The sequence below is a fragment of the Callospermophilus lateralis genome, chromosome 12 (assembly GCF_048772815.1).
Source record: "Callospermophilus lateralis isolate mCalLat2 chromosome 12, mCalLat2.hap1, whole genome shotgun sequence".
In the NCBI taxonomy this organism is placed as follows: Eukaryota; Metazoa; Chordata; class Mammalia; order Rodentia; family Sciuridae; genus Callospermophilus; species Callospermophilus lateralis.
The window spans coordinates 103230085-103247664 of NC_135316.1; the positions used below are offsets into that span (position 1 = coordinate 103230085).

Here is a 17580-nt window from a genome sequence, read left to right on the forward strand (position 1 = left end):
CTATAGTTCTATCTTGTAAGTCCTTTTGCAAACATACCTTTCCCTCTGCAGTAAGACTAGCAAATTCCTTCCCAGTGCCTCTTTCAAATGGGATATGACCATTTGTTGTATCAATTAAAAGCTCACTAACTGATTTTTCTGCCATTGGAGATGAAATCTTTCCACTCCATATATCTTTTAAGTCTTTTTGTGATTTTGTTCTTTTTGGTAGCTTCTCAAATGAAAATATATTTGCAATAGAATTTAATCTACTTTGTTCAGCAACTATTTGATGCTGCAGCTCTAGAGGTGTAGAAAGGATGTCTGGGATTTTGTTGCTTGCTGAAGTCTTCAGTTCTAGATCTGATTTAAAGTTAGTTGCCTTTATTCCATGAGCACTGAAGCTGAAGTGTTGGGACACCTGCAGGGCTGTCTCTCCACCTTGATCTATTATATTTATTATATCTTTAGTGCCATTAGGGCTCGTGTCCTCGTCACCTGGATGTGCATGTGGGTCTGTCTCGTTGTGTGCTGACTGCTCTTGCTGTTGTAGCCCATTGCTACTCTGTGTATTCCCCAGCTTCTTGGTCTCTTCCACTCTGTCACATACTTTTGTGTCAAGCAGCACAGGCATGAGAAAGCCAATGGCATTTAGGAATATATCTGCCACAGGTTTACCTTGTTTAGTTGTTGTTTCGGAGTTGAATTGTCTTCTTTGGCTTGGTGTGTGACGTCCTGTGATATTAAATGTCTGGGAGAGTGGTGTCTTCTTTGCCTTCAAAGTGATGCATTTTGGTCTCATCTTATGTCTCCTTTTCATTAGCATTAAGTTGTTTCTCTCTCTTTTAGATACAGGTAAAGCAAGTGTGGAGGAATCCAAACACTCCAAAATCATTGCTGGTATTTCCTGTGCTGATATTTTCTTTTTCTCTACTATTGGATCTTCCAGTATGACCATATGAAACCCAGAAGATATGATGCTGCTACAGCATGATAAAAATTCAACAATCTGTGTCATTAGGGTCTTTGGAGATAAAAAATTTTTTCGACAACCACTCTGTGGAATATTAAATATCTTTGAAACTGGTATTTTTTTTGCCTTCATAATTATCCATGTGGGACTCATTTTTCTTTTTATGACTCTAGATGTAAATGTCTTTCTCTGCCTTTTGGATTCAGGTAGATCAATTGTGGAGGGTCTGGAAGATTCCATTACAGCTGCTGCCTGTAGATCATCTTTAAACCCTGCTTTTTCCTCTTTACCTTGGCTGTGCGGTTCCCTCACATGCTTCCCATCAATTGGGATGCCATATTTTTCTGTGCCAATTATATCTTCACCAACTGATGATTCTTCTGAGTTTAGAAAAGGAATCTTTAAACTTGTATATATCATGCCATTTTGAGTCTGGAGGTCTTTCTTCAGGTTCTGTCCTTGCCCTGGATCTGTGGATTGAATCTGCTGTGGGACATCTTGTTCTGTAACAATCAGAATTTTCCTGCTTCCTTGTTTTTTTGACTTATAATGGTCATGATCCTTCCTCTGGCCTGAATAGAATACAAAATGTTGACTGTATTGTGGAATTACTTTTAATAATGCTTCCTGTTTACTTTTTTCTTTCTCTTGATCTTGAAGCTTGGTTTCTTTGATGTCATCTGAATTAACATTCCTTTGCTTTACTTTTGTAGAACTGAGTTGTTTTTCTCTTGTGCCTTTTCTTCTTTCTATTTTGTTGTACATATTAATATCAGATGTAATAGTTGCTGAAGAGTACATTTTATCTGCTACTTCTTTATTTTGATACATGTCTTTCATTTTAGTTAAGTTCCATATTGATTTTTTCCTACAGTTTGGACTAGTACTACCCTTGATATTGAGCATGTCTGAAACTGGTAATTTCTTTGCCTTCCTAGTTCCATATTTGGGATTCACTTTAGTTTTCATGTCTGAAAATTGTTTGAAGTTTCTCTTCCTTTCAGATGTAGATAAAACTGGTGTGCAGAAAAGAACTGCCACTGTTCCTTTATTTTCATTACTACCAGCCTGTTCCTTGTGACAGCTTACATCAGATGGGGCTCCACCTTTTTTTGCAGAAACAACCTTTGCATCCCTAGATTTTGGAGGTGAAAACCTAACCCAAGTCTCCAGCTTTTCAGATTGAAATTGATCTAGCATGGGGCATGAAATAGAACGCCAGATAGTTGGTGCAGGATTTGTCTGTGGTTGTACCTGTGTATTTGTACTTCCTGGTTGATACAATTTCTCACCAAATTCAACAAGGCCACAATCTCTCTTCTGATGTGTGCTGAATATGAAGCCATGTCTACTCTCTGGAAGCTGTAAAGCTTTAGGTTCCCCTTCCCTCTCCTTTCCACATTTCAATCTGTTAGAGAAACTACTCATATAAGTAGAATCTAGGCAATATACTTTTCTTCCACTTAGTGATTTCTCTTGCATTAACTGCATATAACCAAATCTTGCCATTCTTTGCACATTTATTCTCCCCACAGTTAAACTTCTCCTCATTTTGATGTTGGGCAAAATGGTCACCTTGGAGAGAATGATGTCCCAAAATGTATCTGCTGCATTTTTTCTTTGCTGTGGGCCTTTCTTCTTCATTTTAATATTGCTCTGCAGTTCCTTGCTATATCTGTCATTAAGCGTATTTAAGATTGATGGCTTTATTTCCCTCATAGTTCTAAGTCTGCGACTCTCTGGTCTTTGCCTCCTTGCTAATCTTAATGTTTTTTTCTGCCTTTTAAATTTAGAAACACAGGGTAATATAACAGAATCAGAAGACTGCAGGACTGTCACTTGCACATCCATTGGCACCTCTGAATTTTTTTGCATAAAATATGAATCTAGTTCCCTGTTAGGGTTTCCACCAGATGGCAAGCCACAGTTTATCACTGTGTTCAATTCATCACATGATGACTTTTCCGCTTGGAGACATGGAATCTTAGGACCCATAGGGACTTCTATGTCATTTTGCATTTGATTGGGTTTCCATAATTCAGCTTCTGTGGGATCCTTTTTGAGACTAGCCTTCAAAGTAGTTTGTGGGAAAACTGCTTGGTGCTGCACACCTTGCCCAATAATAGGTAGCTCCTGTGTGAAGCAGATCAGTGGTAGATTTGGTTCATCAAGGTGGGTTTTCTTTATTTGATATGCATCAGACCACAGGTGTTGGCTCTCCTGTGGAGCTACTTCTAGGGAAGCTTTTTGTTCCTCCTCTTCTTGGAAATTTTCCCCTCTCTCATGGACTACACTATTCTTAGCAAAGACATCAATATACTTTTTACTTGCCAGTTCTCCTTGCTTCATGTGAGCTTGAGAGTACTCTCCTGGCAGTGTTTCATATATGGGAGAGTAGAGGGTGTTTAGACATTCGGGTACCAAGTCTTTAATTGGGTTTATCTTTTTAACCTTGTTTTTAAAGTCCAATTTCTCTCTATGGCTTGTGATACTGGAAATTTGTGAGACTGGTGGCTTCATTTTCATGCATTTGAATTTCACTGTATTTGTCACGTTTGCAAATCTTACTCTGTTTTTCTTCCCTTTAGAGCCAGACCGCACAGGCATGCAGCAACTAAAAGTTTCTGGGGAAGTTTCTTGTAAATCTTTTGGTAATTCTGCTTTTTCTCCTGCAAAATGGTGATCCATTTCCCTTGTATCACTCCTAATACTTGAAAGATTATTTTCTTTTGTTTGATCAAAAGGGTCTCCCCTTAGTGATTTTTCTGATATTGGAGGAGATATCTCCAAGCCTGCTGTGCACTGGAAGTCAGTCTGTGTTGCTAGGCTTCTCTTCAAATTTTCAGTGTGGGGTGGAGCCATTCTAAGAGACTCAACAGACTCCTTCATGGTTTCAGTAAATGGGACTGGTTGATGCATTTTTTTCTCTGCTTTACTCTCCTCCATTGTATGTGCATAAGGGACTGCTTTTGTTAGATGGTCTCTGACCTCATTCACTTCATCTTGCAAGTTAGCTTTTAGTGTGTTTTGAGATTCATTTTCCTTATTAACATGGGATCTCTCTTGTATGAGACTGATATGAGTGATTTTCTCTGCATTTAATCTGCTATCCATTCTAGCATTAGGCAAAATAGACAAGTGAGGGTAGACATCCAGGAGTGCGTCTGCCAAAATTTTGTCTTGCAGCATCTTCTTAACTTTAAAACCGTCTCCCATTTTTTTCCTATGGCTTGGAGCATCATGTCTCTTGGTACAAAGCATTAATGAATTTGCGAACTTCTTTACTTTCATAATTGCATGCCTGGCATTGAGTATATTTTTTGTTCTTGACAGTACTTTTCTGATTTGAGAAGACCTCATAGCAACGGCAGGTAAATCTCTTTTTAAGTGTTCCTTCTCCTCTATAACATGACCATGCAATGTCTTTCTGGGGTTTCCACCAAAGGGGACCCAACATGCCATTGTTTCAATTAAATATTCACCAGTTGGCAAGTTCTCTGGAATGATAAGATTCATATGATCCATAGCACTTTCTTTGCCTGCAGATCTGTCTGTGTTTTGCTTCAGTTTCTCAACTTGAAACGAATCCATCATGAGGCATGGATTCGTCTCCAGAATAGTTTGATTTGAAAGAGTTTGTAATGGTATCTCTTGCTCTTTATTTTGAGATTTTCTATTTCCTGAACAGATTTGTTCCATTTCAAATTTGACATATTTGGGCTTTTGCTTCAGCTGTAGGCTGAACCTGAAGTCTGGGGTCAGCTGAGGAGCTACTGCTTGTTCCTCTTCTTCCCCTTGTTCACTATCATATTGTTGTGGCTTTTTAGAAGCAGAGCTTCGAATATATTTTGCCTTCTTTGTTCTCTTTGCATCTGGCAATTTTTCTTGCTTTGATGCTGAATGACTTCCCTTTATTATTATTGTTGATGTATCTGTCTTGGCTTTTAATCTGCCGTGCATTTCCACATTGGTTGGTTCAGGAATGGTAGTGTAAGTGGCATTATCAAATGCATCAGATGTCCTTTCATCTTGATGCATATTTCTTATAAAGCTGCCAGTGTTGCATTCCAATTCCTCACTTTCACTCAGGTTACCATTTTCTGAAATATTAAGTCTTAATGGTTTCTTTTGCTTCAGACTGACACTTTTTGTACTCACTGGACTTTTTATGCCTTCTGAATCTTCACTACTTATATACCTTTTGGGTCCTAGGGAAATGAGTAAATTGACATCTGACATTTCTAAAACAACTTCCAGAAAATCTTTTTGTTGCTGTGTATTTTCCTGTGGAAAACACCTCTGCATATTTAGTGTAGTAGCTGCAAACTCCTCTCCATTTGAAAGTGGTAGACGGGACTCCTCCTTACTTGGTAGATCATCCTGTACTTTCATGCCTCCATTTGATTTCATCTTAGGAGATGAAACAAGTTTCTGCACAGGTTCCCCTGTTGTTTCTTCTGAAGGCATATCATGGTTTGGAATGTGTGGGTCAAGTGTTTGCTTAAGGTCTTTAGGAGACTTTGTACTCTTCTGGTTTGCTTCTAATAATGTGCAAGATGCCTTTATTTCTTCAGTGTTGACTGTGAAAGATTGTTCTAGCTCAGGTAACATTTTGGGTGAAATGTTTTTTAGTCCTATATTTTCTTTGTCATACAGTTTTACATTTTTAATGATACCTGGGTTTTCTCTCTTAATAGAATCTACGTACTTGATTTTCTTTTTATCTGGTGACTTATTTTGCTTTTGCAGATAATATCCACATTTTTGTAAGCATGGCATGCCTGTCACTAGTTTTTTTCGGCAATATTTGTTAATGTGAGGAGTACTAAGCCTGGAGATAGAAATAAGATGTGAAGTTATATCTGATACATCTTTTCTTTGCTGTAATTCTTTCTTGACAGTGTTACTCTCACATTCTAACTCATTCCTGTTTTTTGAAGTGTGGCATATTATGAATTTTGATTTGTGCAAAGGAGTTTTCTTTGCTTTTAGAGATGGAACTTTAAGACTGAGTTTGCTTTTATGATTTAGTGCTTTTCTTCTGTTTTTCTGCCCTTCAACAGTAGGTGGAAGGAGCATTGGGCTACATATAGAATACTGGTTTATTTCTGATAAAGCAACTTGTTGCTGGTCTTTTGGCTTTGCCATCTGTAGTTGTGACATATCTTCAGCAATTGACTGTGGACTAAAAGTTAAAACTAGAAATTCAGCATTCTTATAAACACTTTCTTGCACGTTGATTGAATTTTTAATCTTGTTGGAATCTTCAAACCAAACAGAATATTTGGCGTCATCTAAATATTCATCAAATTCTAGGCCCTTGATTGAATCTTGTGCCTCAACACAATATGGGGCTTCGGTATAATATAGGCTCCTATCTGTATCTTGGACCTGGAAGAAGTCTTGTGTGCTGCTGTAAAAAGGTTTCTTCATCAAATCTTGAGCCTGAGCAAAATAGCTAGCCCTGATATCAGACTGGCTGTTGACTGATTCTTGGTTGGGAACAAATTGTTGGGCTTGATTAATAAATTGTGTCTCATAAAACTCTTGATTCTGCATAGCATTTTGTTCTGGAAAAAAATCTTGTGCTTGGGCAGAAATAACAATCTCAACAGAATGTTGATCCTGAATCAATGACTCTTGAGGTCGGGAATACAGATAATTACTTATAATTTCCAATGCTCTCTGTTTTAAAGGAATTTGATTTCTCACATTTTCTTCCAAAAGTTTAACTTGGTCTTTAGAAAGAAATAAAAGGGCAGGAGGGCATGGTGCCGTATTGAGATCTTCATTTTCTACAGTGAATATACAAGTTTTTGAAAGCCTATGATCAGAAGAAAACCTTACGTTTTTATTTTTGTTGGTTTTCATTATTGAAAATAATTTCTTTGAGGAAAATTGTACTGCTTCATATTCATTTTCTGGATGCTCTCTATCACTAAGAAAAATTTCCTTTACTTTTGAACAAAAGAATGACAAAGGTGAGCTGGTCCCAACTGAAGATGGCATGTGACTTTCACAAAAGTGACTTACTTGATATTTACTTTCATTGGTACCTGCCCATATTATTTCCTCCTCTGATAAAATTTTGTCTCCAAAGTTACCTTCATTTTCTTCAGATGTAAGGGATGAAGTAATTCTTTCTGAAAAGACATCAACTCTGAAATAAAAGAAAAATGTGCAAATAAACTACCAATTAGAACATATTTCTCATAAGGACTCACTCTAGATAAATGAAGCTCAGTACCATGTACAAAAAGAGGTCAATATAATGATGAAAGGAAAGATTACAAAATTACAGATTATTACAAAATATTTCACTACATAGTTCTTTTCATTTATTAAATCTATCGAGTGTGATTTAAAAAGTGAAAGAAAATCATGTATATATCTCAGAGAATGAGATAATTTTTATTGTAACTTCTCTCAAAATCTATTTTTGACAGCATTGAGTCGAAGTGGCCAGATAAGATTGCATTCTTTTATAAAGAATATCAATTTTATATAATGTTCTCTATATAAAATTTAAAAGTAAGAAAACATCCTTATGGAAATTTAATAGGTACAACAGAAACTGTCCAATCATGTAATCTGTAGCTTTCTATAGACAGAAAGAGTATCTTAAGAACAATGATTAATGGAAAAGCCTACATCTGGGGGAAGTACTTCTCAGTACAATTTTGGATTGGAGTCATGAAGGAGAAACATCCATGGCAGCTGACCTGCCAACATCCCAATATCCATCTACCTCAAATGATCAGTCTCAATTTAATGAGTGCTTAGACCAATAGCATTACTTGGAATGATAGTTAATGTTATGAGTCATGGTGCCCAGATAAATGGTCAAACATTATTCTGGATGTTTCTATGAGGGGATAAGATTAACATTTAAAGCACTGAACTTTAGGTAAAGAAGACTGCTCTCCCTAATGTGGGCAGGTCTCACATAATCAGCTGAAGGTTTATAGAACAAAAGAATGGCCTCTCCAGAGCAAGAGAACATTCTGCCAATATAGTTCGTGTATTCATACTGCAGATTTTAACCTGTTAGTTGCCATAACTGCATAGACCAATTTCATAAAATGATTCTATTTATATATACAAACACATCCCATTAGTTCTGCTTCTCTGCTTTTTCTTATCCTACCTTTGTTGAGTCAGAAGTTCTGGGCGTAGAGTTTAGTTTTATTTTTATCTTTTAGGGTTTTTTCCCCTCCATACTAAGGGGAGATATCCAGGGGTGCTCTATCACTGAGCTATATCCCCGGCTTTTTTTTTTTTTTTTTGGGTGGGGGGGATAGGATCTTGCTAAATTGCTGAGATTGGCCTTAAAGTCACAATCCTCCTGTCTTAGCCTCTAGAGTTTCTGGGATTCTGGGCATTATACCACTATGCCCAGCTAGAAATCTGCCCTCTAAGCAATTCTGAGGCATGATAAATTTTGAAAAAAAAAATCCCCATTTTATGAAAGAACAAATCTAAAGTGAAAAACTGAAACTAAAATAGGCAAGATAACTCACTAGCTATTTGTGAAACACAGATTATCTCCTAGTTTCCTGGAGGTGTGACCTTACTTTCATTAATATCCTTCAATCAAAAAAAAAAAAAAAAAAAAAGTAAAGGTAGTATATGAAATCATCATGGTTTATGCAAACATAAAATCATTTGTTAAATCTCATTAATTTGGATTTGGCTAATTAGAATTTGGGATATTTTAGACTATGTTACAATACAAAAATATTGGGTGAATATTTAAAATATGTTTTGTAGCTTTCAAGTTCCCTCAGTTGTTATTTTTTTAATCTAACATACAGGCTGTGTTATGGGTTGAATTGTGTTCTCCCAAAATTCATTTGTTGAAATCTTAACTCTAGTAACTCACAATATGCCCATATTTGGAGACAGGGTTTGGAATGGGAAATTAAGATTAAATGAGGCCATATGGGTGGTTCCTAATTCATATGACTATATTTGGATATATTGTATCTCACTGAACAATTGTCATTTTATGCTATTTTTTTTTCTTGGCAAAAAAGTGGGGGTGCAACATTATATGAAGGGTTCTTTTTTTTTTTCTTTTTAAATTGTGCAGATATTACTTAATCATGTATTACTAAACTGTATTACTCATGAATATACATCAGTGCAGCAGCGAAGGTTATGCTGTTAAATACAGTAAGGGCTTAAAAAGTAACAAATTTAAACTAAGGTCTGGAGGAGGGGCCCTAATCCTATATGCCTGGTGCCTTTTAAAATAAGAGAAATTCTGAATTTAATAAAAATAAAAATATCCTGCATTTAATAAAAAAAAAAAGGCCAGAGGATGAAAAAGGAAGTGAGTTGGGGTGAAGTTAAGCACTTAACAAGCTAGACCTAAAGAACTCAAAAGATTTTTTTGCACTGTTGAATGCACATTAGTGTCTTAACCCAACTCCAATCATGACTCTGTAGATGCTGCTGCATCTGCTCACAACCCCACACAATCCAGAAGCAATCATAACTTCTCCTTCTGGCTTGCCCTCCTATCCTACAGCCTTCCTGCTTCATGTAATCACGATCCTCCCACCTAAGATGTAGGTTCAATGTAAACAACTTAGACCTGCCTTACCCAAATTTTAATAAAAAAAATATCTTTAAATGCTCTTAATTCTAGTCCAGAGGACATTTTCCCATCTGTTTACCTAATCTTGCTGCTGGGGGCTATGGGAACTTGTCACAGAACTGGTCTATCCTTTCTGGCTAGCTTTTGTAATGGTTCAATAAGTCCTTTTATTCAGAGTTCTCAGTGTTAAGAGTTTTGATGTAACTTTTACTAAGAAGAAGAATTTGGACAAAGAGGCATGTGTATTGAAAACAGACCAAGTGGGGACACAGCAAGAAAGTGCCTGCCTGGGGCTGGGGCTGTAGCTCAGTGGCAGAGCACTTGCTGAGCATGTGTGAGGCACTGAGTTCGATCTTCAGCACCATATAAGTAAATAAATAAAAATAAAGGTAACAACTAAAAACATATATTAAAAAAAGAAAGAAAGAAAGTGCCTGCCTGTAAGTCAAGGAAGGAGGGCTCAGGAGAAACTAGACCTGCTGATACAATGATCTTGGACTTAACAGCTCCAGAAAAATAAGGAAAGAATTTCTGTTTTCATGTCACCCAGTCTGTGGTACAATGTTATGATAGCCACAGAAAACTAATACAGGCTGTACATACCATTTTTGTTATCTATCCATTAATTTTAGTATATAGTCCTTGGTACCAAGGTCTGTCCTTACAACTAAGTCAATGTTTTGCATCAAAATGTGTACTCTCCAACACACAGACTACCTGAGATAATGAGGCTCAGGCTAACATAGGAATCAAATGTCCAAGAGATTAGTGTAGGAATAGGTATGATCTAATCCCAGGATAAGGAAATCCTAAAACAAACCATTCCCCAGTCCAATGTAAGATCGGTAGCTTTCCTTGCTCACTGAAATCATGCCAGGCCAGCATGGCTTTCCCTGCTTTCACATATCACCTTTGACAATTTGTTATGTTATTGTTCATTATTGGACAGCAACCCCCCCACCAAAAAAAAAAAAGAAAAAAGAAGGCAGGAATCTCTGTTTTGTTCACTAATGTACCTAAAGAGCCTAGAACAATGCCTGGCAGTAAATATTGCTGTGTAGTCAGTCTTTCCCCACCAGGCTTCTGATTGCTACCTTCCTCTAAAACAAGCTGATGTGAATATTCAATCCAACCCTTTCCTCAATTTCATATAACTGAAATAAACTACTCATAAATGTGGCTGACTTTACTGAGAATCTTGAGGCAGACACAGATTGGTTTTTATAGAAATGGATGTAGCTCCTACTTAAGCACCAGGTATGTCTTCCCATTTGTGAAATGTCCTTTAGCCTCTGCCTCACCAGAAAATCTGCACTGGCCTTTGAATTTATTAGGAACACCCAGTCTTCCTAGGAAAAGACTGATAGTTGTATAGCCATATTAAGTAGTAACAGAGCTGATTTTAAGTCAATTAAATCCATCAATGGCAGCTTAATAGACAGTAAAAAATAAACATCCAATCTGCTTTTAAACTATTTTATCAATGATAATTCACGTCAGGAAATACACTTCTGAAACCAACAGTCAGTGACATGTTCAAGCTTTGAAAGTCAAGTAACTGACAGTAGATTCTCCAACGATATGCACTTAAAGGCAATGCCAACTCTGAAATAAGTAATCCCCTATATCCCATGTAAAACCATCAATTTGCTTTCTTACTGAGATTATGCCTAGCCAGTTTGGCTCCTCTGATTTCAGAGGTGGATCTACCCTTCAGGCTACACAGACCTGAGTCTCACACCAATTTCAACTGCATCTCCTTCCTTTATGTGTTGCCCCACTTTTCTCTTTCTTCCATTTTATAAGCTAGAAAAAAATCTACTCAGTGGGTCTCTAATGCAGTGTACTAACCATTTTGTGGTTTGGGCTTCTAACAATATTCAAACCCTTCTATTTCAAACTAATCTTTTTCAAAAATTTTATTATTATTAAATTTTATTTTTTATTTATATATGACAGAATGCATTACAATTCTTATTACACACATAGAGCACAATTTTTCATATCTGGTTGTATACAAAGTATATTCACACCAATTTGTCTTTATTCATGTACTTTGGATAATAATGATCATCACGTTCCACCATCATTTCTAACCCAATGCCCCCTCCTTTTCCCTCCCACCCCTCTACCTATCGAGTTCATCTATTCCTCCCATGCTCCCTCTCCTTATCCCATTATGAATCAGCCTCCTTACATCAAAGAAAACATTCAGCATTTGGTTTTTGGGGATTGGCTAACTTCACTTAGCATCATCTCCTCTAACTCCACCATTTATCTGCAAATGCCATGATTTTATTCTCTTTTATTGCTGAGTAATATTACATTGTGTATATATGCCACATTTTTTTATCCATTCATCTACTGAAGGGCATTTAAGTTGGTTCCACAGTTTAGCTAGTGTGAATTGTGCTGCTATAAACATTGATGTGGCTGTGTCCCTGTAGTATGCTGTTTTTAAGTCCTCTGGGTATAGACCGAGGAGAGGGATAGCTGGGTCAAATAGTGGTTCCATTCCCAATTTTCCAAGAAATCTCCATACTGCTTTCCAGATTGGCTGCACCAATTTGCAGTCCCACCAACAGTGTATACAAGTGTACCTTTTTCCCCACATCCTCACCAACACTTATTGTTGTTTGTGTGCATAATAGCTGCCATTCTGACTGGAGTGAGATGAAATCAGAGTGGTTTTGATTTGCATTTCTCTAATTGCTAGTGATGATGAACATTTTTTCATGTATTTGTTGTTTGATTGTATATCATCTTCTGAGAAGTGTCTGTTCAGGTCCTTGGCCCATTTATTGATTGGGTTATTTGTTTTGTTGGTGTTTAGCTTTTTGAGTTTTTATATACCCTAGAGGTTAGGGTATGAGGGGTAAAGATTTAAGACTCCTGTGGTGCAAGAATTAAAATCAAGTATCAATAAATGGGATGAACTCAAAAAAGTTGAATCAATAAATGGGATGAACTCAGAATGGTGTGCAATTTAAAACTTAAATGGGAAGAACTAAAAAAGTTCTTCTCAGCAAAAGAAAGAATCTGTGAGGTGAACAGAGAGCCTACATCTTGGGAGCAAATATTTACCCCCTAACTAATCTTTTAAGATGCTATTTCAAATACAGTTCTGTTCCAGAAAGGAAATTCTGGTGCTAGGATAAAATATTTGTGCTTTGTTACAGATGTCATTTTAACCAATCTTGATGATAACCCTAACAGTTTGTTCTAACTCCTACTTTGAAAATAAGGAGAAGGGGGTATAGTGACTTTAAACTATTAGCCCAAATCCATGCCATCAGTTAAGAGGCAATATGAATTTACACCATTTTTATTCCAATATTTGGAGTTTTCCCCACACGATGCTGCTGCTACAGGAGCTGTATCTCTTCCCTATTACTTCTCTTTATGTCATTGCACTAATCTCTTCTTCTACAGTAGCTCACCCTTATTCCCAAGACCCCTCTAATAAAACCAAAACCTATATATACTATCTTTTTCTTATAATATCTACCTATGATGTTTATTTAAATATTTATTTGTGGTGCTAAGGACGGAACTCCCTAGAGTTTAATTTCTAAATTAGGCCCAGTAGTAGATTAACAACAATTAATAGTAAAGTAGAAAATTTAAAAAAAATTTTAGATGTTGACGGACCTTTTTTATATTCATTTATTTGTATGTGGTGCTAGAATCAAATCCAGTGTCTCACACATGTGAGGCAAGCCCTCTACCCTGAGCCACAACTCCAGCCCCCTAAAGTAGAAAATTTAAACAATATAATATAATAAAAGTTATGTGAATGTAGTCTCTTTCTTTTTCAAAAAATCTTGTTTACTTTCACCTTTTCACTTAAATACTGTGTGGCTCCTCTTTGCATATCTACTATTGCCAGCCTCACTGCTCTCATAAAGATGACTTGAACAGCTCATTGATACTGTAACAGTCAAGCTGATATCCAGGATAGCTACTTAGTGGCTAACAGGAAGATGGCATATATATAGCCTGGATATGCTGGACAAAGGGATAATGCACATCTTGGGCAGAACAGAGAGGGTTGGCGTGAAATTTTATCATGTTACTCAGAATGGTGTGCAATTTAAAACTTAAGCTGTTTACTTCTTGAGTTTTGTTCATTTTTAGACCATGGTTGACTCTGGGTAACTGAAATCATGGAAAATAAAATCTCAGTTTAGGGGTGATTGCTATACCCTCCGTTAGTATCCCCTAGAAAGGAGCTACTGAAGAATTAATCCTGCCTAGATAGGAAAGGAAGCTAGGCATGAAGAGTGGGCAGGCTCTTGTCTCCTTGACTCTGAAGGAGAAAATCTTTCTCTCCCATTTCTGTGGAGATTTCCTCTTACCTGTGAATCCTTTGGCTTTGAACTATGTGAAGCTTGGGTCATAGTGTTCACCTTAGCCCTGAAATGCCTCAAATATTGACTCGGTCAGTATAGCCGGGTCTATTCTGTGTGACTGAGGTGCCACAGTCACATCCCAGCTCCCCACCTGTCCCAACACAGATCCTATCCACCTGTACCTTCAGAGAGTGCTCCAGCTTCTTAAGATACCCACTTCATAACTATAGCTGCTAGGACCCAATACTACATAAAGTGACCTGAATAAATTTTAAAAGCCCTATAAACTGGCACATTAAAGAAATTAGACTAACGCAAAGCAATCTTTTATTCATTCTTCAAAAAAGATAGTGGAATGAACCGTACATAACTTTCCTATGTTTATACATGAATACACCACCAGTGAAACTCCACATTACGTACAACCACAAGAATGAGATTCTAATTAAAATACGTCATACTCCAGGTGTGTACAATATGTCAAAATATACTCTACTGTCATGTGTATAAAATGAACTAAAAAAAAAAAAAAGAACAAAGACAAAGAAAACAAAATAGCAACAAACTTTGGGATCTACAAAGTAGATATGTACTAACTCTTAGCACACAATTTTTGGAGTTTTCATTTTCTTTCATCACATTCACAGTTTTCAAGGTAACTAACTGATCAGTTAATGTGCAGAATGTTGTTTTGTCTAGTGATTTTTCATTATTAGAATGACATTATTTGAGTTGGTAGAGAAACAATAGTATATTTTCTTCTTAGTGCCTCAATACATGTTATTGATAATTGATAACTGATAATTCCCAACTTGATTCTTGGTTTACATGTGTTGTCTGACAGATTTAACTGTTAAATTCATTATTTTTCCCTTTGTAATTAAGCTATTATTTTGAAGCTATGTAAATATCTTGTTTCTCATAATAATTTCTCCACCTGGTTTAAACATGCAATGGCAAATTTTGCCTGTATCAATTATTACTGTGATGTTTGTTTAGTGAAAGTTTACTTTTTTTTTTTCAGTTGTTGATAGACCTTTATTTTATTCATTTATTTATATATGGTGCTGAGAATTGAACCCAGTGCCTCACACGTCTGGCAAGTGCTCTACCACTAAGCCACACCCCCAGCTCCAATAGTTTTCTCTTTTTTAATTATTTCTATATTCATCAAGTGGAATTTTGTAGCAAACATTTATCTGGATGCCACAATTTGATTAACTGAATGCAAATATGAACTTTTAGATATTTATTTTTTTTTAAAAAAGTGGTAAGCTCCTATGCTTTAAGCAGTTTTAGGTGGTCACTGTCTACAGAGTCTAAGTGGTGTAGAGAGCCCTTCATGATTTGATCTTGTCTACCCCATCACATCCATCCTCCACTACTATCCCTGACTGAATGTTAATATTACAGCAACTCTGAAATAACTGTCCACTTCTTTCACATAGCCTGCTGTTTCTTACTTCTTCACCTTTGCTCACGTCTGGAATGCCTTTCTTATCCTCCTCAATCTCTATTTCAGCCTAATTTTCACTGGTCCTCTAAAATTCAGCTCCAGCATAACCTTCATGAAACCATTCCTGATATCCTAAGGCTGGTGTGAGTACCTCCTAAATGTTGTCAAATTTATCACTGTTACTGCACTGCAAGGCAAGTAGCCTTTGTGTATGTCTCTCCACAAAAATATAAGCCTCTTGAGATCAGAGAGTATCTTACCTTTAATAACCCACGATCAAATATATATAGTGTCCATTATATAGTAGATACCTAATAATGGTTGAACAAATTTCGATGAAAACAACTAAAATATTGATAGCAACCATAGTAGTGATGATGTCAGTATTTCATCCCTAGGACTGAGCTACCTTTAGCATGCTGATAAGATTCTGATCTTATAAAGTCCTTTTATGTCAATTTTGTAGCACCTAGTGTTGATCTGGTCCACAGTAGATACTAAATGAATTTGCCTTTTTTCTCTCTAATGGCGTATAAGAAGTGGTGGTAACAACTGCTTTGTGTGTAGTGCGAAAGAATTTATAGTAAGAAAGCAAATCAGTGAGTCTCTCCAAGCTTCATTCCTCCTTATCGGTAAAAACAAAAATATTACCTACCTTGAAGGATCTTACAAATATGCAAAAAGTCCCTAACACAACTTGGAACTAACAATCACTTAAAAGAAATGTTAGATTGAATTCTAATGTTCAACAGCTATAGTTCCTTATACATATGAGAAAATCTTCTGAAATTCAGAAGGAAATGTACTTTTTAATAGAATGCAACCAAACCATTTCATTTAATTTCAAAATGTATCACTTACCCTTCTTCAGAAGATGGTGGAATGATGGACTGATTCCCTAGAGCTAAATGGGAATCAAAAAGTCACAGTATCAGTGGAAGTAATTCATGCTAAATAAATTTCATATTAAAATATGAAATTCTGTATATTTACCAAATTTCTTCCTTTTCAGGCAACTACTATCTTCACTCTATTCCAGGAGAATAAATGAATAAATAAATGTTATTAGTAAAGTAATCTAAATATCAGTTCAAAAATGGTACTAATTATTCTAATGTGTAATTCTGAAAAATAGGAGTGGGAGAAGTCAACATTTGTTCTTACCTCCCAGGAAACTGAACTATCTATTTCTGGAAGCACCGTCTTCTTAAAGAACGCACAAATTCTTATGAGTATTATTTCAAAAATAATGCCTAGGAAAATTATAAAGAAGATTGTTGTCCAGTCATTTTGAAAAATCCAGGACTCTAGAAGGTCCATTAATGTAAAAACTGTATTATCTTCCAATGTACCCTTCACTTCATTTTTAAAAGAATAATATGGCTTTGACATTTTAACATAGCAGGTAAAATAGATTGGTATCTCATTCAGAATTTCTCCACTTCAGATGCTCCAAAACACAAAAGTTGGTATGTCCATCTCATAATCACATGCAGAAAAAAAACTTCAGTGCTGTTCAGTGTCTTATCAAATGCAGCAATGATTGCTCTGGGCCTCAGTAATGTGAAGTACGTGTCACAGTGGGTATTGAACTGAGCTCATGGCAGCTTTCTTCAGCAATAATGAAAGTTCACTGGGGAGACATATACAGTGCTATAGTCTTCTTTAATTAAAAAAATTATAATCAGTCCAGATGCCCATCAATGGATGAATGAATTAAGAAAATGTGGTAAACACATACAATGGAGTTTTATTCATCCATAAAGAAGAATGAAATATGATATTTGCTGGTAAATGGATGGAAATGGAGAACATAATGCTAAGTGAAATAAGCTAGATTCAAGGGTTTAATGTTTTCTCTCATATGTGGAAGCTAGAGCTTAAAAATAAGGAAAAGGGTGGCGGGTGAGGATGGATATCATAAAGATATAGGGAAGGTGAGTAGAAAAGGACTTGGAAGGGTGGAAGGAGGGATGGGAAATGGGAAGAAATGTGGAGTGAATTTAACAAACTCACATCATGTGCATATATAGATAAACCACAGGGAATTTTACTTTTATGTGAATGAGAAAAGCACAAGTGTGAGGGGAGGAACTGGGAATGAAATGGAGTGGGTCACATTTCAGGAATGTATAATTCTGCCGGGATGAACTCAGCTACTATGTATGACTAGAATGCTCTAATAAAAATGATGGTAAAAGGGGCTGGGGATGTGGCT

At 36.3% G+C, this 17580-nt stretch overlaps 1 protein-coding gene across 1 annotated transcript in view; it reads right to left on the reverse strand.

Moving 5' to 3' along the window:
• The window catches only part of Lrtm3 (leucine rich repeat transmembrane protein 3), a 33043-nt gene extending 16289 nt beyond the window's left edge, over window positions 1-16754 (reverse strand). The window contains exons 1-4 of the mRNA XM_076872264.2: window positions 16527-16754; window positions 16356-16392; window positions 16224-16266; window positions 253-7112 (exon numbers count right to left, since the gene is read on the reverse strand). Coding sequence (XP_076728379.2) covers window positions 253-7112; window positions 16224-16266; window positions 16356-16392; window positions 16527-16754 — 7168 coding nt within the window. The remainder of the gene's footprint in view (window positions 1-252; window positions 7113-16223; window positions 16267-16355; window positions 16393-16526) is intronic.
• Between the last annotated feature and the right edge of the window lie 826 nt (window positions 16755-17580).